Source organism: Lepus europaeus, chromosome X (assembly GCF_033115175.1).
Source record: "Lepus europaeus isolate LE1 chromosome X, mLepTim1.pri, whole genome shotgun sequence".
NCBI lineage: Eukaryota > Metazoa > Chordata > Mammalia > Lagomorpha > Leporidae > Lepus > Lepus europaeus.
Genome location: NC_084850.1, coordinates 97718068 through 97740300, shown reverse-complemented (window position 1 = coordinate 97740300; position 22233 = coordinate 97718068). Strand labels below are relative to the sequence as shown.

At 51.1% G+C, this 22233-nt stretch overlaps 1 protein-coding gene across 1 annotated transcript in view; it reads right to left on the bottom strand.

Moving 5' to 3' along the window:
- Positions 1-4951: 4951 nt before the first annotated feature.
- The window catches only part of IQSEC2 (IQ motif and Sec7 domain ArfGEF 2), an 87895-nt gene continuing 70613 nt past the window's right edge, over positions 4952-22233 (bottom strand). Inside the window, exons 6-16 of the mRNA XM_062182964.1 lie at positions 21900-22061; positions 21334-21456; positions 20213-20379; positions 14559-14698; positions 13681-13806; positions 11097-11196; positions 10373-10534; positions 8514-8687; positions 7964-8013; positions 5584-7333; positions 4952-5444 (exon numbers count right to left, since the gene is read on the bottom strand). Of these exons, the coding sequence (XP_062038948.1) occupies positions 6365-7333; positions 7964-8013; positions 8514-8687; positions 10373-10534; positions 11097-11196; positions 13681-13806; positions 14559-14698; positions 20213-20379; positions 21334-21456; positions 21900-22061 (2173 nt within the window). The 3' untranslated portion in view covers positions 4952-5444; positions 5584-6364. The remainder of the gene's footprint in view (positions 5445-5583; positions 7334-7963; positions 8014-8513; positions 8688-10372; positions 10535-11096; positions 11197-13680; positions 13807-14558; positions 14699-20212; positions 20380-21333; positions 21457-21899; positions 22062-22233) is intronic.

Genomic DNA, 22233 nt, shown 5'->3' with positions numbered 1-22233 from the left:
ATTAAAGCCCTACTATCTACCAGACACTTCTCTGAGCAGTGAAATATAACGGTAACCAAGATAGACATGGTCTCTACTTTTCTGCAGCTCACACTTGCCAAGAACTTCACTTCCCTGAACCTTGGTTTTCTTATTTGCAAAATGAAGACTAACCCCTTCCTCATAGTGCTGTTAGGAGGAGTAGAGATAATGATGACTGCTATTCGTCAAAGGCCAGGTGCTCTGAAATAGATATTGTTATTGTTATCCTCATCTTATAGGTAAGGAGACTGAAGCTCGTGGAAATGCAAACTGACCCAAGTCACAAAGGGCTAGTAAGTGGCAGAGCCAAAACTCAAACCCAAGACTGTCTGACGACTATACAATCTTGCCTGTAAAAGTACCAGACTTCTCTGCACAATAAGGTGATTAGGAGATGGGTTCCTTTCCCAAACTTTGGGTCTTGTTGGGGACCAACCAGAGTCTGGGCACTGTAAGCTTAGGAACTGGGAAACACCACGGAGCTCACTCTAGGCTGGGGGATGCCTTGATCTCACCTACTCACCTAGAGGAGAGGGTCTGGTGTGGAGTTGGCATGTGGAAGTCTTGGTTAGGCCCAGAGCTGCATTCATCGCACCCATGGATGATAATTACTTTGTGCCTCAATTTTTTGGTTTGTAAAACAGGGCCTCTTCTAGCTCTGAAATGGATATGACCTGAAATAGCTCCGGAGCCATCCCCTAGTCTCCTGCCATCTTCCATTCCTCTTGTGAGACATTTATTATCTCTAGCTCGGACTATTAAAAGAACTTTCTCAAGTTATCTTTGTGAACTCATAGTTTATTAGGTAGATAGACACAGAGAGACAGGGTGAGAAACACAGATGTATAGTATGTGCTTAACACACACAACACATATATATGTATAAAGATAAAATAATATATTCAAAATGATAATTCAAGATGAATTTTGATGATCATGCGTTGTAACTCATTGAGCAAAATAAAAAATCACGACTCTACATTGTCAGAGAAAATGAAGGAAAAGAGAAAGCTCCTCTTTAGAGTATATAGTAAACATAGGATGGAGTTAGCAAACCATCAGTGGATTCCCAAGCATTTTCCAAGCTCTTATAATATAGTCATAATACCTAATGCCCACATCTTGACTTCTAAATGCCATTCTCTACTACAAAGAGTCAGGGCTCCTTGGAAGAGAATGACTAATTTCAGATCTGGGACAGAGAAAGTATTAGATAGGCCCAGAGCAGCTTGTGCCAGAAAAGTGCTCAAAGAAAGATGGAAACACGCCAAAGGACACAGGAGCCAGCTTGGAGGGTTTCCTGCTGGCCAAGTCTGGGGCATTTTGAGCATCAAAATAAAGAATGATGTTAATGGGTTATAAATAACCCATTGAGTAAAAACAGACGACTGTGAATCCATACAGATATAAATAAATGTAGGAGAAAGGAAAGTTCTCCGATATAGTGGAAAGCCAGCAAATATAAGGTTACTTCAAAAAGTTCATGGGAAAAAAAGTTCATGGAATATGGAATTAAAAGATAACCTTATTTTGGTGCAGAAGCCTTTAAATCCACACATAAATGCCTGGAAATGTGTGTTACAAAATAAGTATGCATGGATTTCCAAAATGTTTTGCAATGAAATAAGCCTATCTTGTAATGCCATTTTTCAGGAATTTTTTGAAGTATTCTTGTATATGTGGAAAGAATGATGGCATTTGTGAAAAATCATCATTTGGCAATCTTGGGCATAATAATTGTTTCTCTCAAGGAACATCAGTGAAATGCTGGTGATGAAATGCTGGTGGGTGAATGTTTGAAGAATAGCAGGATATTTACATAATTTCAGTGCATCGCTCCCTAACTTTACAGTGGAGATGTCACATAGCACAATGTGTCACTTTGTGTCACAACAACTGCTGCTAAGCCAGGAGTGGCCCACCTATCTCCAGTCTTCAGTATTTGCTGTGTCCAGCACTGGAGCTGCCCTCTCCCATTCTTTTCTCACTGTGCTACTGGCACATTGCATTGTCTCACACCTCCAGGCCTTTTACATGTGCTGTTCCCTCTAACAAATGCCTTCGTTACCTGGCTGATTCTTCCTTGCCCTTCAAGATTCAACTAAAGGAGCAGTTGCAGAAAAAACTTTCCTGGCTCCATCTCACTGCTGAGTCGGGCTTCCCTTGTTTCTTTGTGCTCCCACACACCCAGTGCTTCCTGAACTTAATATTGTGTCTTGACGTTATCCCCACCAGGCTGTGCACTCCTGAGAGTCTTCTGCACTGTCCAGTGTGGTACTCCTGTGGCTCTTGAAATTTAATGAAATCCTCAGCTCCACTGGCCACATTTCAAATGCTCAACAGTCACATGGTTGTAGAACGTTCCCATCATGACAGAAAGAGTTATGGGACAGCATTGATCTGGGAACACAGGTATGACCCTTGTGAGATTCTGAGACCTTTATCCTTTGCTAGGTGTTATCTCTCCCCATCCACATCCCCAAAGCAATTAGCAGTAGCACCTTTGATATAAAAAACCTTTTTGAAATGGGCTCCTTGGGGCCTGCACTATGGTGTAGCGAGTAAGGCTGCAGTGCCAACATCCCATATGGGCACTGGTTCGAGTCCCAGCTGTTCCACTTCCGATCCAGCTCTTTGCTATGGCCTGGGAAAGCAGTAGAAGATAGCCCAAGTCCTTGGTCCCTGCACCCATGTGGGAGACCCAGAAGAAGCTCCTGGCTCCTGGCTTTGGATCAGCGCAGCTCTGGCTGTTGCAGCCTATTGGGAAGTGAATCAGCAGATGGAAGACCTCTCTCTCTCTCTCTCTCTCTCTCTCAGTCTCTCTCTCCCTCTCCTTCTTTCTCTGTGTAACTCTTTTGAATAAATAAATAAATCTTAAAAAAAAGAAATAGGCTTCTTGTCTTCATGTCCTCAAAAAACAGGATAGATGAGGCAATGTTCTCCCCCTCCACAGTCTAGACAGTGAGCTCCCAAGAGAAGGTGGGGCGGAGGTAGCCCAGTCTAGGGATTGCAGTGAGGACAGGAGAATTTAGGAAAGAGCTCAAGGAAACGTGAGGAAGCCTCAGAGGGGCCCAATAACTTGGTACACAAGTTTCAACCAATAAATCAACCGATGTACTCTAAGACTTAGCTTAGGAAAAAAAAATTCATTCACTCGTTCATTTGATCAACAAAATTTTAGTGACATCTGTGCTATGCCAGCCTCTGTACTGGGCAATGCTCTGGACAGAGATCATGTCACTCTCAATCCACTTATGGCCTGTGGTGGGAAAGACAGATAATGATGTGAGAGAATCTCGGAGAACGTGAGAAAGGGCACATTTGGAAAGGATGGGTCCTCTGAGCCCATTTTGTAATAGTGGGGAAACCTTCATCAGGGCTGTTTGGAGGAGCACTTCTAACAGAGAGAAAGGTACAGGTGAGGTGCTGAGCTTGGAAAGTAGACACAGGCATCTGCAGGGAACAGGGAATGGATTGCCAAAGTATGGATGGGGAATGAGAGCTAGGACTAAAGAGATAGGTTGGGTTGCTCTGTGGAGGACCTCCAATGTCAAGGAGTTTGCACTTGTTTCTGTAGATGGTCAAGCAGCTGACTGTCTGGCTGAAGGTAGATACTTCATATGCACCTGGTAACAGCTGTCCTGCAAAGACTGCTATCCCCATTTTACAGGTGAAAGCGCAGACTCTGAATAGCCAGGTGCTTGCCAAAGTCAGCGCAGTCAAGTCACTGAGCCAGGATCTGAGCTGTGGGAAGATGCAACCACCCTCAAGCTGAAGGTGGGAGAAAGGTGAGCCATCAAAAGTAGCACAGCTTGATCCATGGGGTGGGGAGATCAAAATATGCTCGTTGGACTTGATTTAGGGCCCTCTTAGTCTAAGGTCTGGTCCATGAGGCGACGTCAGTTGCAGAGAAGGCCCCAGCTGCTGCTTTTGCTGGTTGCATACCCCTGGGTTGCCTTTAAACATGCAGATGAAGAAGAAAAGAAAGACATTGGTCCAAGCCGCTCAGGAGTGGGGCCATCCAAACCATGCCTTTTGGGGGCCCTTCCACATTCTAGGAAAGAAGCAAAACTATTGATAGAAGCTGCTTTCTAAGAACCCTGCTGATCTTAACCAAGAGCCACTGCTCGGCCTCATCTCTTCTGTGCTAGGCAGAAAGCCAGGATATCATCAGCAGTCCTCAAAACAGGTTTCTTTCATAGGGAAGCAGCCTCAAGGACTGGAAAGGGGCCTGGGCAGAAGTCAGGACACGCCATCCTGACTTGCTGTGTGGCCTCGGGAAAGCCCCTTCCCTTTGCCCAGCCTGAAGGGCGTCTAAGCTGTTATCTAACATCCTAAGTCCATACACAGAGCTCTTGTGACCTCACCAGCCTCATGCCTTCCTGGCCCAAGTCACCTCCCAGCCCTGCTGCCAGCCATTGCATGGGAGTGGTGGAGAGGGGCTCCAAGGTAAAGCCAGGCCAGCCACAGGAAGGGTGAGAATAGAGGCCCCAGGAATGGAAGGAAAGAAGTGGCCAACCCGTGAAGGGAAGACAAGGGGGACTAACTTGGCTGCTTGGCATTCGTGACCTCCTGTGATATCACACCTCCACGTGGCAGCGGCTGATCACCCCGAGTTTCAAAGTGAGGAAACTCAGAGAGGGCAAGCCTCCTAAGGTCTCATGCCTCAGAAGCAAAAACCCTGTGATGTGAAGGGGGTCCACTCCAGAACGGACCGGCTTGCCATTCTGTCACAAAGCCTGTCTATGCCATGAGGTGGGCAAACTCCCTCATCCCCACCTCCTACCCAGCTGAAGCATCCCCCGCCCCCTCCTCCACCACCCAGTTGCCCCAACTTCTACCCCATTAGCACCTCCCTGGGCTGAGGCCTCTCTCTCCATGGGCTTCACAGTGGGGAAGGGGGCATAAGGAGGAGGCAGAGGCGGGAGGTGAGCACAAGGTCTTTTATGAGGCATCAAATATACATTCTTATATACACAGAGGAAAAAAGACAATGCCTGAACCCCAGCTCCTCTCCATACAGCCCCTCCCACTGCCACCCTCCCCCTCCCCCAAGCCCGCAGGGTCCCTGGCCCTTCATCCAGCCAGGGTCCGTCTGTCTGTCTGTACTGCAGCCCATGGTGGAGAGGGGGGAGAGAGGCAGGAACCAAGAAAGGAGCTGGCTATGTGGGGGCAAGAAGAGGAGCTGGGGCTTGTAAAAAATATATTTATAATAAATAAACAGGGCTGCAAAAGGGCTGGAGAGGCAGCGGAGATTCTGACGGACAGAAGGACTCAAGCATCCTGGCTCCCAGCCCCGGCTCTGATGGCTTCAAGATCAGCCTCAGGAAGGACATCTTGGGCTCATGGTGGCCCTCTGGGAGCCTCTCTCCCCAGGGCTGATGCTGGGTGCCCTGCCCCAGCGAGGTGTGTGTGGGCGATATCTGTAAAGTGCATTGTCTTCAGTTGGGGGGGGGGGGGAGGTGTCAGGGAAGGGGGGAGGGGCATGCAATATGGGTGAGGGAGGGCAGGGCCCTTCTCATCCCAGACCTGAGCCCCCCCCTCCCACCCCTCAACAAAGACCTGTCTGAACTGTGATCAGGATAAGAAGGTCTGCAGGGCAAGGCAAGTTCCTGAAGCTGAAGAGGTCTGGGCTGGGGCCTACTGGAGAGAGGGCATAGACTGGCTCGAGAGAGAGGAAGCACTGCCCCAGATGGGGGCCAGCATAAGCGGGGTCCCACCCACCCAGTGCATTGACAGTCTGTGTCCTCCAGCAGGCAGAAAGACACATGGAGGTGTGTGGCCAGGCCCTGAAGTCAGAGAGATGGGCCGGGCCAGCTGAGTTTTGGCCAGGACTCTCTCTCTATAGTGTTCTCTCCTCACTACCCCCCCCCCCCCCCGATGGCCAGAGGAGCCTTGGAGGAGCCTTCGCCCCCTATAGCTTGGGACGCCTGCCCTTGTTCCCCAACCCTCCTCTCCACCGGGCCAGAGCTGAGAGCAAACTCACACTGGCCTGGAGGTCTGAGGTCTGAGGCCACGGAGCCAGACCTCCAGGGAAAAGGGATTTAGGAGAGGAAGACAGGAAAAAAAGACGGTGAGGATCTCTGCAAGGCCCTCACCACTCCCCAGCACTGGGGTGCCCTGAGTCCAGGCTGTAAGTGGTAAGGGTCCTCAGCCCCAGAAGGGAAGCCCATGGCAACTGCTGGGGCTTGGAGAAGGGGTCCCGAGGCAGGGAGGAAGTGGGTAGGAGGACACTGCTATGGGTATATATATTCGGAAAACACTGAGGAAGCAGAGAGGCCCCAAGGTCCCTCGCCTGTGGATCCCCCAGATCTCTGGTTGCCCAGCTCACTCTCTCCATTCATCAGACCACGGTGCTGATCCGGCTTGGCTTGGCCTTGGGGTTTGCACTGGGTGGGTTGGCAGTGCCGGGGGGCCCAGAGGCGTGCAGCGGGCCGTGGGGGGAGGTGGGCGGCAGGGGTGAGTGCGGGGTGTGGGGTGAGGGCGGGGGCAGGGGTGGGTAGGAGGGGTGGGGTGGGATGGGTGAGTGCGGTGACAAAGGCGACTGGGGGTGGTGGGGGTGTGAGTAGGAGCTCCCCGGCGGCCGGGATCCAGGGCCCCCAGCTGCTCCTGCTGCTGGCATCATCTGTGGGTGGTGACTGAAGATGAAGTGCTTGGGGCCCTGTTTGTGGGCAGGAGGGTGCTGGGGGGCAGGACTGTACAAGGGCAGAGGGGACGTGGGCTGGTGCAGGGGGTGGCGGCCATGTGGAGCAAACTGAGGGTGTCCTCCAGCTCCCCGTCTGGGAGCCCTGCCTGGCCGGCCCAAGGTATAGTGCTGAGGCCCTGGGACTGGGCCGTGGGCATGGAAGTGGCGATGTGGCCCCACGGGTGGGGCTGAGGCGGGAGGTGGCGGAATGGAACTCAGCTGGGGCAGGGGTGGGGGTTGCTGAGGAGGTGGGGGTAGAGGGGGTTGCTGTGGTGGGAGGTAGGGCGGTGGGGCAGGGCCTGGTCCTTGGCAATACTGGGCATGCAGGGCCTGGAGCTTGGACTGCCCGTCAGGCAGCCCCCCCAGGCCACCGTGGCTGTGACCATGGTGGTGGTGGTGGTGGTGGTGGTGAGTGGAAGAAGCAGATGAAGAGGAGGCAGAGGCCTGGCCTGTTGGCGGTGGTGGTGGCATCTGGAAAGGCCCCTTGCCCCGCTTGCTTCCAAATAGGGAGCCCAGGAAGGATGAGGAGTTGGAGACGGGCCTCTGGCTCTTGTACTCCTCTGGCGGCGGGGGTGGGGGCGGAGGTGGCATCCTCTGGTGAGGGCGTGGACTGCTAATAACAGACCCCTGGAAGGGGGAAGGGGGGGCGGAGTCAGGCCAGTCTAGCCGCCCTAAACCCCCAACCCTAAACTCCACCCCTGTCCCTGAGGGCTGAAGCTGGGGAGACAGGGAGCCCCAGGTTGGAACAAGAACAACAACAACAAAAAACACCCCGAAAAGCACAGTCCTGGACTGGTAGACGGAGCTCCCCCCACTTGCAAAGCTCCACTGCGACATCCACTACCTCAAGCTGAGCCTCCGTGGCCAGAAGAGGACTTGGCAGTACCTCCTCCTCGTGCCCGGGGTTTTGCAGGCGGGAAAATGTTAGGCCCAGGCAAGGCAGAGGGACTTGCTCAGGGTCAAGGAGCAGGACTTGGAGGCCAGAGCTTCTTGTGGCCCAACTCCAAGGGCATCCCTACTTGGAGTCGGCCCTGGGGTTGAGAGGGGGCATGGGAGAGTGGAAGACAGACCGAGAGACAGGCAGAGTGAGGACAGACAGAGCTGAGGACAGATGGACAGAGTGGTTGGCTGGGAGAGGCAGCCGCACGGTTCCCAGAAGGGAAGAGGGGGACGCAGCCGGTCCCCTCCTCCTCTGGGGCTCCGTGGCCAGGGCAGGGTTCATGCAGAGGATGAGTGGGGGCAGGAGCTGGCACTTACTTCGATGGTGCTGTCCAGCGATCCCACGCTGTTACGCCGCCCCCGCTTCCCTGCACCCACAAGCAAGGAGCCCAGCGTCAGAGCAGCAACCCCCCCTCCCCACCCTGCTGGGCTCCAGAGCTGGGCGCCAGGCCTGGGCCCCTCCCGGGGACAGACACCCCATATCCCTTTTCCCCCATTGAAGAGGGGGAGGCTGGGAGGAGGAGAGGTGGAGAAGGAGGAGAGAGAGGAGGAAAAGATAGAGAAGGAGAAGGCGGTACAGGAGCGACAGAAGAGGGTAAAGAGGAGAAGGTGGAGCGGCGCGAGAGAGGGGCAAAGACCACGGCCCCACTTCACGCTGCTTGGCCCAAACCCTGGGCTCCACCTGTTCTGACCTGGCTACCAGGCCCCCTTGGGGTGCCAGGGCCCGGGACTCCGGGTGAGGGCAGGGAGCGTGCGTGCGTGCGTGTGCGGCAGGTGGAGGGAAGGCTGGCGGCCAGTGACAGGAGGCAAAGAGGACACCGGGTCCCGCGTCTCCCCAGCCAGGGCGGGGGGGACCCAGGAGACTTACCTGCATCAGAGAGGTCTCGCAGGGAACTGCTGAGTGCGCCCCGTTTGAGCCCATCGCCTGCCCCATAAGTGTCCTCCAGGCTACTGCGGGCCAGCGTCCCATTCACCGAGTCCTTGGCCCCTCCAGGCTGTGAGGCGTTAGGCCGCATCATACCTTTCTGTTTCTCCAGCTCGGCTGCATGGCAGTGAGGGGAAAAGGAGCAAAGGTCAGGAAGAGGGGTGAGAGCCTGCATGACCGACCCCAGCCCTCCAAGGGCCTTCCTCCTTCTTGCTCCCTCCCTCTGGCCCCCAGGCCTCCTCTGTAGCCCCCTGGGGAGGCACAGCACTTGTCCCTTCACCCCCAAAGCGCAGCTTCATCTACAAAGCTCCCTAGGTGCCTGGCACCTGTCTCGCCCCACTTCCTGCTCAGTCTCCTCCTCCTTTCTCTTAGGGCCTGTTCTCCTGCTCCTTTCCCCCTCCCTTTCGCCCTTCTTACTTTTCCCCCTCCCTTGGCCTCTTGCAGTCAGGTCCCCCAAACCACCCCTGCCCTTCAAAAAGGAGCTTCAGGGCAGAGGGTGCACAGTGAAACACAGGAAGGCTCTGGGAGCCACCACGGCCCTGAGCAGTCTTCCCAGTGTTTACTCAGTTCCTAGCCACCTTGCCCCAGAGCACAGGGCCTCCAGGAAGGGCCGGAGTGGAGCCCTCTATGCCGGATGCTACCCACACTTGATCACTCGCCATGCTCACAACAGCTCTGAGGCCAGCATCAGCAGCCACGGTGTGCAGAGGAAGAAAGCGAAAATCCGTGACATCATAGAGCTTGCCCGGGGTGGGGGTGGGGGTGGAGGGGTCATACAGCTGGCACCAGTGGTGCTGATGTCCTGGAAGCAGGTGTGCCTGACTCCTTACATCCCTGCGTCCCCATGGAACCCAAGGCAGCCCTGTCTGTTCCCTGCTGCCACCCCTCTCCCCCTGCCATCTTGTATACGGATCCCACTCTGCGTGTCTCCAGGGTCTTAAGGGACCAGCTGAACTGCAACTCTAACCCGGCCGGGCTGAGGAGCAGAGCAGACCCTGGCCTCTGAAAGTCTCCCCAAGGAGCTGTTCTCTCCCTCCCTCCCTCCCTCCCTCCCTCCCTCCCTCCCTCCCTCCCTCCCTCCTTCTCTTCAACACCATGTTACTTGATGGTGACTGCTTAGCTTAGTTTTCTCTAAAAGAGAAAACTTGGAGGGACCAGTGAGATGTCATCACAATTTTCCATCATACATGGTCAAAATGACTTGGTGTCACCCTTGGGGACTGAGAGGTGGGTCGGGGGGACTCAGCTCAGGAACCAATACGGAGGGAGGGGCGAGGCAAGGGTGGGGAGTGGGTGGGAAATAATATTTGTAAAACATCTGGGATGGATTAGGGTCACTTTGGCTACCTGGTTTCATTTCATCGCCACACCTTCGTGAAGATTTCCTTATCCCGATTCCGTGTAGGAAGAACCTGGGACTCAGAAGAGTGGGCGACTTCCCCCGGTCTACCCAGCTATTAAGTAGCACACCTGGGATCTGAAATTAAGAGTTCTGTCTCCAGGACCCTGACTCTGCTCCCTGCTGTCTTTCAACAGAAGGAAGTGCTGGCTCATAACTGAGCAAGGAGCATGAGGCCATGGCACTGAGTCTTAGGACTCGGAATATTAGTCTGAGGCTGGGAGGGATGAGCCCCCTGTCACTGCGGGTGCACAAGCAGAGGCCAAGGGGTGCCTGGGCTGCAGGTGGGAAGCTTGGACAGACTGCCCCTCAGCTCGCTCTGAGGTTTGCAGAGGCGTGGATTTTTGGTTTGTGCAGGGCACCGTGTCAGGGGAGAGGAGGGAGACGTGGCTGGCCTACTCACACTCCACGCGGTATTTCTCCATCTCTTGCACCTCCGCGATGGACTCGCGCAGGTCCGATGTGAAGCGCAGCCGGTCCTGGAGGCTGGGGGCATTGAAGATGATGAGGACTTTGCGCTCACCACCTGGCACTGCAGACAGCAACTTGATCCCAAACTGGTAATCTGTGGGCAAACAGAGGGGAGGGCAGGTTGGGCACCTCTGTTGGGATGGAAGCAAAGTGGCTCCAATGGGAAATAATGTTTCTAACATCCAACACTGAGCATGCCTCTCCTCTGTGCATCTTCAGTGGCTCCCCTCTGCATCCAAAGCCCTTCCCCACCCCCAAACTCCTGGCAGCCACAGCCCTGGTCCTCTCTGTGCTCCGGAACACAAAGGCAAACAACTGCACCATCCTCTAGAAACCCTTTCCTTCGCACCTCTGCCGGTATTCACATTGCTTCTGCTGCCCCAATCAATCACCCCCGCCCTGCCCCGGGTTCAACCCCTTGGAGCACAGAGAGATTGCTACCTCTTCACCCCACCAAAGAATGTACCACACTGAGGTTTTCTGCAGGATTGTGAGCACCTCAGGGGCTAGCCCCGAGTCCAGCTCCACTCAGGCAGCCCTTCATCTCGGGACCTAGTAGGTGCTTAGCCCAAAAACTGCTGGCTGGTACGGATGAAGAATGAACAGGGGGCCATGGTACTGACTCCGAGGATGCTGGGATCCAAGAAGGGACTCACATGAATTCTGAAAGAGCTGCATGTGCATTTCCACCAGGGGAAAGGACTGACGGAAGCTGTACGTCACCAAGATCTTCTTCTTCTGGAAAATCTTGGTGACCTTTGGCAAGGGTGGGAAAAAGACAAGAGGCGGGGTTTGGGGTGGGGAATTACCACGTGGCACCTATTTCTAGTAACCACTCTCCCCTCCTCCCCCACTAACAGACGTGTACACACAAACACGCATACCCACAAGCTGGGGAAAACTGAAGCTGGAGGTACAGAACGGGAGAAATAGGAGAAAATGCCAGCTCCTGATGTAATGACAGATGCACAACAAGCACTTGCGATTTTTATAGAAAACTAACTGAACGCTGCTCGCTCCGGGAAGCTGGTCCTAACATCCCACACAGACTTCCTTTTCCCATTTCTGAGCTTCCAGAGGGCAGGTTCAGCACCATTCCCTTGTCAGGCTCTATGGTAAGCCTCCAAGCACATGATCGCCCCCTGATGGACTGGAGGGCACACTCTGCTTTTCAGGAATTCTTCATGCATCGGGCCTGCCTCCCTGCCCAGAGCTAGCTAATGGCAGTCTCTACCAACCTCTGCATCCAGTTAACTAGTTTTCATCTCAACAATCCAAGATCATTATCAAGTACTGGGGGACTCTGGCCCCAAGTAACATATGCTCAGGCAGTCTGCAATTAGCTCTTAAAGGCAGATGTGTCGGGGCTGGTGGTGTGGCATAGCAGGTAAAGGTGCCGCCTGCAGTGCCGGCATCCCATATGGGCATCGGTTCGAGTCCCGGCTGTTCCACTTTCGATCCAGCTATATGCTATGGCCTGGGAAAGCAGTAGAGGATGGCTCAAGTCCTTGGGCCCCTGTACCCACGTGGGAGACCCAGAGGAGGCTCCTGGCTCCTGGCTTCAGATCAGCTCAACTCAGGCCATTGCGGCCAATTGGGGCGTGAACTAGTGGATGAAAGACCTCTCTCTTTCTCTTTCTCTTCCTCTCCCTCTCCCTCTCCCTCTCTCCTTCTCTCTCTGTGTAACTCTGGCTTTCAAATAAATAGATAAAATCTTTATTTAAAAAGGCAGATGTGTTTCTTTCAGGATATGACCCAAAGCACTTAATTGAGGTCCTTCGGACTGTGAAGCATGGTCTGATTCATCGCGGTGTACCCAGTGCCTAGCACAGAGCCAGACACACACGTGACAGAGCTCTAAACTCCAGACTTAGCACCTGAGTAGGTCAGGCAATTCTCAGGGGGAGGCTATTGCACAGGTGACCTCTTATTTCATCTGGAATGCCATTTCACAGAGCAGGAAAATAAAGGTCCAAGAGGGCATTGGAGGTGTGCTTCATCTAAGGCAGCGATTCTCACCTGGGGGGTCATTTTGCACCCCCCCCACCTTAGAGGATTATTGAGCAATGTCTGGAGACAGTTTCAGTTGAAGGGTTGCTATTGTCATCCGGTGGGCAGAGACTAGAGTGCAGCTAAAATCCTACAATGCACAGGACAGTCCCCTCTAACAAGGCATTATCTGGCAGCAAATGTCAACAGGGCTGAGATTGAGAAACTCTGTTCTAAAAGACAGAAGTCCAGCGGAGGGCAGGACTGCTGTTGGCAATGCCTTGAAGAGCTGTCTCACAGCAGAGGGAGGACAGTTCTGTTTTGTGAAGGGTCGAGTGAAGAGTGTTGGAAGAAACCCTTAGGGAGACAGATTCGAGCCATCAGAACTGTGTCCATCTGTCGTCGTGCAGGCAGGGGGTTCATCCAGGAAGAAGTTGATTCTCGCTCTGAAGAACCTAAAGGCCCTTTTTCCTTGCAGAATCATTAAGAGACTCGTCCTTAAAAGATGAACATCTGCCCTGGTGACAAACTTGGTTTTCAGAATCTCTCTCGTTGCCAGCACTGTGGTGCAGCAGGTGAAGCTGCCACCTGCAGTGCTGGCATCCTATATGGTCGCTGGTTCAAATCCTGGCTGCTCCACTTCTGATCCAGCACTCTGCTATGGCCTGGGAAAGCAGTGGAAGATGGCCCAAGTCCTTGGGCCCCTGCACCTGCGTGGGAGACCCAGAAGAAACTCCTGGCTCCTGGCTTCAGCCTGGCCCAGCCCTGGCTCTTGCAGCCACGTGTGTGTGTGTGTGTGTGTGGAGGGGAGGAACAAGCAGATGAAAGATCTTTCTGTCTCTGTATTCTGTCTCTCCCTATCTCTCTGTTTGTAACCCTAACTTTCACATAAATAAATCTAAAAAAAAAATCCCTCTCAACCTCTCAAAGGTCTCACACTGACCCCAGGGTCAGAGGTTCATGTCTTTCCACGCAACCCTCCAGGCTACTGAAGGGTACAGGGATACTGGCTACTACTCCCCAGATGGTAAGCTTGTCATCTCCCCTGGTCCTCACATTTTCTGCTCCTGTGTGTGTGGCTGTCACTGCCTGCAAATGGATCCACAAGGGAAATAGAGAAGGCCTCTCTGAGCCTTGCCAGAGATGAGGGAGATGGCTCGGGCCCACATTGTCACCTGCCACAGCCCACACAGCCATGTCAACAGGCTTCCCACCATCTCCCTCCCATCTCCTCCCCGGCAGTGTCCCTACCACGAGGAGATCATTGAAGAGGAAGACCTCCCGCTGATGCAACCCTAGCCTCTGGGGGCGGTTAGGATCTGGCACCTCGTAGAGCTGGCAGCAGCAAACCAGGCGACGGTGAGGAAGAGACAGGACCTACAGAGGTGTGAAAAACAGCTGTCAGCCAGGCCAGCCCAGGAGCTTCAGGCCTCCCACGCCTTAACAGTCAACCACAGAGAGGATATTTAGCTCAGATGCTGATTCTGACCCAAGCAGCATAACCAAGTGAGGCCCAGGCTTTTCTGCTGCCTTGCCTTTCTCCCCACAGCACCCCCTGTCTGGAAAGTTTTGGCCGAACTCTATATGGCCACACTCCACTCCTCCTTCAAATTCGAATATTGAAGCTGTCTCTTACGAGAAGCCTTCCCTGATTTCCCCAGGCTGAAAATGGCCTCTCCCACCCTAGACCACAGTATTATCTGTGTCTTTGTCCGGTACCCTCAGTGGTATATGAGCACGCCCAAGATCAGAAGCCACGTTTGATTCATATATATGTAAAAAAGTGCCTAGTGAAATGCCGGGCTTGGTGGAAAGGCATCCATAAATGTTTGTTGATGAAGACCTGAACACATTCCTGTGTTGGTTCTCAGCTAGCTACTGGCTTCTCACATGGGAGGCACAGGCAACACCAGAGGTGAGGAGGTTGCTCATCTTTCTACAGCAGCCACTATGGGCCTTGCTGTGTGCTGGATGCACTCCCATGGGGCGTCTCACTTAACCTGTACCATTATCACCTACTCCATTCTGCGGGTAAGGGAGCCCTGGAGCTCACAAAGGGACTGACTTACCACTCAGTGGCGGAGGCAGACCAGAACCCTGGCCCTTCTGCAGCTTCCCAAGGCACTTACCGGTTTCTTGCCAACAATCATGCGCTCCACAGCCTGCACCTGGGACACATGGTCATCATTGGTCCGAAGTTCACGGCCCTGGATGCGCTGATAAATGCCCACCAGGAGGTCTCGGGGGATGTCTTCACCATTGTCAACCCCTGGGTAGGGGGAGGAGCACAAGGATAGGTCACATAAATACGAGGGTACTTCAACAAGTTCACGGGAAATTGAGGTCAAAGATAAATTGATGGGGCTGGTGCTGTGGCGCAGTAGGTTAATCCTCCACCTGCAGTGTCGGCATCCCATATGGATGCCGGTTCTAGTCCTGGCTGCTCCACTTCCAATCCAGCTTTCTGCTATGCCCTGGGAAAGCAGTGGAAGATGGCCCAAGTTCTTGAGCCCCTGCACCCACATGGGAGACCCGGAGGAAGCTCCTAGCTCCTGGCTTTGGATCGGCACAGCTCTGGCTGTTGCAGTCATCTGGGGAGTGAACCAGCAGATGGAGGAATTTTCTCTCTGTCTCTCCTTCTCTCTGTCTGTAACTCTACTTCTCAAACAAATAAATAAAATATCTTTTAAAAAAGATAAATTGATATTGGTGCAAAAACAAAAAGTTTGACATCTATGCACAATACAAAGTTCATAAAAATGTGCAGCAGAAACAACCATGCATGGATTTAAAAAAAAATTGGGGGGCCAAAATAAACTTCTCTTTGGATTCCATTTTTCCACTAGCTTTTTGAAGTGCCCTCATATGGGGAGTGGATGATACGGGTTCTCCACAACACCCCACACTCAGGCATGGGCCATGGAGACTGAGGGTCAGAGGGTACTCATGGTCCCTCACCAGGATCAGGGCTGGGAAACTGCCCTTCAACAAAATAGTCAGTTGTGTTCTTCCCTAGGGTGGGGATTTTGTCCAAACCATTCAGAACACACTATAATTAAAACAAAGAGATACTACTTTTTAACCTTTCCTAATTAGCACAAATAATTTTAAATTATATCTAGGGTTAGTGAGAGTGCAGGGAAGCAGGCATGCCTAGTAACGTAACTAGTTTGGAAAGTAATTTGGCAAGAGCTTAAGTGTTTGCATCCTGTGATTCCACTTCTAGGAATCTGCCCTAAGGATTGACTGGGGTGTGTGTGTGTGTGTGTGTGTGTGTGGCAGCACTATGGCATAGCAGGTTAAAGCCCCAACCTGCAGCACCGGCATCCCATATGGGTGCTGGTTCTAGTCCTGGATGCTCCACTCCCGATCCAGCTTTCTGCTATGGCCTTGGAAAGCAGTAGAAGATGGCCCAAGCCCTTGGGCCCCTGCACCCACGTGGGAGACCCGGAAGAAGCGCCTGGCTCCTGGCTTTGGATCAGCTCAGCTCTGGCTGTTGCAGTCATTTGGGGAGTGAATCAGCGGAATGGAAGACCTCTCTCTCTCTCTCTGGCTCTACCTCTCTGTAACTCTGTCTTTCAAAATAAATAAAATTTATCTTTTTTTTTTTAAAAAGAATGACTCAGAAACATGTATGATATACAGGAGTATGCACGAGGCTGTTCACTAAGCACTACCTGTGGGGAAAACTTTGAAACAACCTATGTTTGACTAATAAAGCAACAGCTAGGTAAACGGAAGTATAACCATTTAATAAAATACTACACAGCTACGAAAAAAACTTGACATTTATAAAAAGAGCACAATAGCACAAGAAAATTTTTGTAGCGAGGTGAGTGAAAAGAGTAAGATGAGAAATCACACATCTAGCACGAGCTTACCTATATAAAAAAATTACATACGCACGGGGGTGGGGGGAGTGTTGGGAGGAGACTAGAAGGCACCAAAATCTTAACCATAGTTGCCTCTAGGGGGCGAGATTTTAGGTGATTGAAAGAAATTTTCTTTTTTTTTAAAAAAAGTTTTATTTAATGAAAGTATTTTTTCACAGATACAACTTTAGGAATATAGTGGTTCTTTCTCCCATATCCACCCTCCCCTCCTCAAGAAATTTGCTAATGCTCTATATTTTCTGAAATTTCTAAAATGAGCATGACATTATTTTCCTTTTTTTTTTTTTTTTGCTTATTTCTTTAATAATTGAAGGGGGAAGGATATCCATGCATATATACACATACATACAAGGGTACCATAGAGAGTTCATGGGAAATGAAACTGAAAGGTGTTGATTTTTTTTTTAAAAAGATGTTTATTCTGGTGCCAAAAAATTTGAAATCCATATATAATTTTTTCATAACATGCATTTCCACGAACTTTTTGAGTACCAACTGTGTGTATATGTGTGGGTGTGTGTGTACATTTAGGTACTTCATGGAATTAAAAGTTTCTTTTGATGCAAAAACATTTTGAAATCCATGCATACGAGTAGTGTTCACAAAGTTCAGGAAAATTCATGGTATGCAAAAACCAGACATGGGCTTCAGTGGTTTTTTTTTTGCATCACAATTAGTTCATCTTTTAATTCCATTTTTCCGTGAATAATTTGAAGTACCCTGTATGTGTGTGTGTGTACATACATATACACACTCATACAACAGTCCTTGTTATCCATGAAAGACTCACTTCAGATCCCTCATGGATACCCAAATTCGTGGATGCTCAAGTTCCTCACATAAAATGGCTTAGTACACACATAGAACCTATGTTCATCCTTTCATACACTTTAATCTTTCACAAGATTACTTTAAAAATCTAATACATTGCAAATGCCATGGTAATACTTGTTATAATACTGTCTAGTGAATAATGACAAGAGAAAAAGTGTGTACATTTGGAGTACAGATGCATTTTTTATTTTGTGCAATTTTTTCAATCCACAGTTGGTTAGATCTATGGATGTAGTACCCATGGATATGGAGGGGCAGCTGTATACATCTATACACACACACACAGAGGCACTTGTATACACTTACACACACATACACACACAGAAGGAATGAATAACAGCAGGATTCTAGGAGACAGCTCCAGATGGCTTCTGATCTGTTTACCTCCCTCCTCCCGAGTCTACCATCCGCCTGTACTCCTGATTATCTGCTAAGTGAAACCCATTCACTCTTCTCTCTAAATCTTCTGCCAAGAAAAAGGTTTCCTCCATTGGAAATGCCACACCTCCTCCTTGGACAGGTGCTAAAGAAACAGCTTACATCATAGTGCCAGAGAGTTTATAGCTTATCAACTGTGCAAACCCCCAACTGCTAGCAAATTTGTCTTGTTTTTGGGTTTTTCTTTTTCAACTCTACTTCCCTCTTTCATTTCTCTTTAGATAACCTAAATATGCGTGCTGTTTTTGGTGGGCAGCTCTTTGGTGACAGGCAGGGCTTGACATCAATAAAATGAACCAAGAAAAAGATCAAAGTAACACATTTCACCTGCCATTTCAGGCCCTCTTATTACTGGTTTCAACTGATCTTCCCGACCAGACCAGTTACTCACCATCCCATCTCCATTGTTCTCTAAACAACTTTTACAAACGTTTACATTTTTATATCCGTGTCTTTGTTATTCTTGCTGATAGATAAGCCCTCCTCTGTTCCTGCTCTGTCACTTTTTCCATTCCTTCAAGGTTTACAATAAAATACAAACCCTGGGGCAGGTGTTTGGCTTAGTGGTGAAGACGCCCCATTCCCACATCATTCCCACATCGGAGGACCTGGGTTCCATGCCTAGCTCCCCTCCAGCTTCCCGCTAATGCGGGCCCTCGGAGTATTGATGGCTCAGGTGGTTGCGTTCTTGACACCTGGCTTGACTTCCTGGCTTCCTGCTTCAGCCTGCCCATCGAAAGCATGTGGAGAGTGAACCAGCTGACAGGAGAGCACACTGTCTATCTCTCCCACACTCTCTCTCCCTCTCAAATAAACAAATACAAATTTTAAAAAATTATAAGCCTGCTTCCTCCAGGAAGCTAGCTAAAAGTGGGCTCTCTTTCCTTTGAGCTCTTTCTAAGATGTATTTATTGTTTTGAAAGGCAGAGTTACCGAGACAGAGGGGGAAACAGAGATAGAAAGAATCTTCCACCCAGTGGTTTACTCCCCAAATGTCCACAACAGCCAGGGTTGTGTCAGGCCGAAGCCAGGAACCAGGAGCTTCTGTTGGGTCTCCCACGTGAGAGAAGGGGCCCAGGGACCTGGGCCATCTTCCCCTGCCTTCCCAGGTGTATTAGCAGGGAGCTGGATTGGAAGTGGAACAGCCGGGACTTAAACTGGCCCTCATATAGAATTCTGGCATTTCAGACAGCATCTTAACTTACTGTGCCACAACGTTGATCCTGAGCTCTTTCTTTTAATTAACTGATTTATTTATTTGAGAGTGAGAGGGAGAGAGAGACGAAGGGAGGGAGGGAGAGAGGGAGAGAGGGTGAGAGGGAGAGAGAGAGAGACTCCTATCTACTGAGAGAGATCACCTATCTACTGCTACACTTCCACAACAGCCCACTTGGAACTCTATTCAAGTCTCCTAGATGGGTAGCAAGAATCCAATTACTTGAGCCATCACTGCTGCCTCCCAGGGTCTGCACTAGTTGGAAGCTGGAATCAGAAGCTGGAGCCATGTTGAATCCAGGTTCTCTGATGTAGGACCTGGGTGTCTTAGCTGGCATCGTCACTGCCAGGCTAAACACCTGCGCCCTGCCCCTTTGAGCTCTGACTGCACTTTATGAGCCTCTCTGACATCACTGTTCACTTTATGTCTTGTGTTAGTGATCTAGGCACTACAAGTCAGTCTCTCCCCCACACAGGGGGAGCAGAGGACTCTCAGAGCAGGGACTGTGGCAGACTCGCCTCCGTTGTCCTTGGCACTCATCATAGGACATGGCACATAGCAGGCACTCAGTAAGTGTTCACTGATTGGTTGGTTGCTCAGGTGAATAAATGAATACATGAATTGAGGAAAGGGCATGTAAAAGAAATAATGAGTCTTTATGGGCATCAATAGAACAGAGAGGAGAGCATGAGAAATGGATGAGTGGATGACTGAATGAAATAGTATAAGCTTTATCAGAACCTGGGCTTTTTATTTTTAAAGATGTACCTATATTTTATTTGAGAAGCAAAGTGACAGAGGGAAAGACAGGAGAGAGAGAGAGAGAGAGAGAGAGAGAGAGAGAGAGAGATTGTCCATTGCTGGTTCATTCCCCAAAAGCCCATAACACCAGGGGGCTGGGCCAAGCCAAAGCTAAGAGCCTAGAACTCCATCTGGGTTTTCCCATGTGAGTGGCAGGGACCCAAGCACTTGGACCATCTTCCATTGGTTTCTGAGGCACATTAGCAGAGAGCTGGATCAGAAGCAGAGCAGCTGGGACTCTAACCAGCACTGTAACATAGGATGCTGGCAGTGCAACCAGTGGTTTAATCCACTGCGCAACAACACAGGTCCCAGAACCAGGACTTGTAGCTATCATGTTCACTGCCATGACCCCAGGACCTAGAAGCCTGGTACACAGTAGATCTCAGTAAATACTGCGTGTGAATGGGCAAATGCCTGTTTGAGTGAATTAATAAGGGCATGCACAGGGAATATCCAGCCTTGGCAGAACGTGACAGCATCACAGGTTCATTTCCAAGGGACAGGTGGGATCTTCCTCATCCTTCCCAGTCTCATCCCCAACCCTGAGCATTTCCACTTCCCGGGGGAGGGCAGGAAAACTGACAGGAATTCTGGTTACCTCTTAGGTTCTTGATGAAGTCATCTAATTTCATCTTGCGTTCGGCCTTGACACTGGGACTGTACATGTCAGTATTGAGAAGGATGATGGCAAAAGCAAGGATGAAGATGGTGTCTGGGTTCCGGAACTGGCGGACGAGGGCTGGGTTACAGACACAGTACCGCTGGCTGCAGGGCAAAAAGAGTTAAAGCCGGATTCAGGCACCAATCTTGACCCACCCACCACCCTGCCAGTTTGACACCAAGCCCCACCCCCCTCCTCCAAGAACTCTTCCCTATAGGAAGAGTCACTATAGGTCTGTCACTATAGGTCTGTCCTTTTCAGAGATTCCCTAAGACTAGCAGGTTAAAAAACAAAACCAAAAAACAAAAATAAAAAACAAAACAACACAACCTCTAACTTTTATGGAGCTTTGCCGGGGGATTTCTATGCATTGTCTATCATCATTCTATCGCAATTCTGGCAAGATAGCTATTCACAGTCCCATTTTACAGATGAAATGACTGGAGCTCAAAGTGGTGAGGTAACTTGCCCAAGGTGCCAGAGCTGGTAGATGTGGGAGACGGTGAAGCCAGCATGAAAACCAAGATCTTTCTGACGGCAAAGCAAATCTTTCTCCCATCACGGGAAGTAAGTTCTCAGCAGCTCCTCTTTTTCTCCTCCAAAGACCCCAAAGGGGTGGAGGGCCAGGGTCTGGACCCAGTTCTATGTGATTGCCCAAAGTATTTATAGAAGATGTAACGGTTACGGGCAGGGATGGACCATGGAGTCAGACACACACGAGTTCCAATCTGGTTCCACCGCTTCCTCACCCTATGATGCTGGGAAAGGTACTGAAGCTCTCTGAACTTCAGAGTTCTCATGTGCAAAATGGGAATAACCCTGGAAGCACCTACCTCACAGTGGTGCTGTGTGTATTCCGTGCCCCAGTGCTGAGCTGGGGCACCTGCTATGAACTACCTCTGACCCTCACAACTGCCTTGCGAGATAGCACATGACATTTCTCTTTTTTGGAGAGGCAAGTATGAACCTCAGAGTAGTGACTTGTCAGCACATGCTCCGCTGGTCCTCCCACAGCAAAGGAGGGAGGGAGCAGCCTCAGGAGTAGGAAGCAGGCACACCTGAAGGCTTCGATGAGGCGCTCCACTTTCTGGGCTTCGCCCTGAACCCGGATATGGGATTGGAACTTGCGGAGTGCATCATCCAGATCCATGGAGGAGAAGTCCATCTCATCTACTACACAGCTGAAGAGCAGAGAGGGGTGGGGCACTTTCAATTCCTCTGCAGAAAACCTCCGACCCACCCGCATTTGCTCAGAGAGGTACCGGCACCCCCCGCTGAGAGCCTGCCCATGCTGTCATCTATGGCCCTGGGCAAGCATGTGGGATGACAGAATGTCTGCAATGGAATCCACCTCACCACCACCACCCCCCCCACCAGGAAATCGCAGCAAGACACACAGGGTCTTTTCCATCAGTCCGGTCATTTCAGAGATGGAAAAATGGAGCCCTCCTCCCCTCCCCAGCAGGCCATAGGAGATCAGACCAAGGGTATGGGAGCAGGAAGGCCTATTCATCCTATTTTGAGAAGTTTATCTGGGCAAAAGGGACAGGCTGCCCTCATCCTCCCTCCCGCTCTCCTTTTCCAGGAACCCCTGGCCCGCCTGCCCGGCCCTGGGGGTCCTCACTCCAACACATCTCTGTTGAACTGCTTCTGCCGGTTCCCTAGGAATTCCCCTATCATCTGCCGGCTCAGGCCTTTCCGCTCCAGGATGAAATGGGCCACTCCAACTGGTGTATCTGACAGGAAGCCCCGCTCGATGAGATACTGGATGCCCTTCTCTGGCTTCCTGCAGAAAGAGGGGAGGGCGATGACAAGACAGCCCTATTGGAACTGTGTGCCCTCTGTCCCATTTCTTACAGTCAACAAACCCAGGGCCTCAAAGAACCAAGGGAAGCTGAATCTGATTGGGTCCAATCTCTTCATGGTACAGATGAGAGAATGGAGGCCCAGGGAGAGGA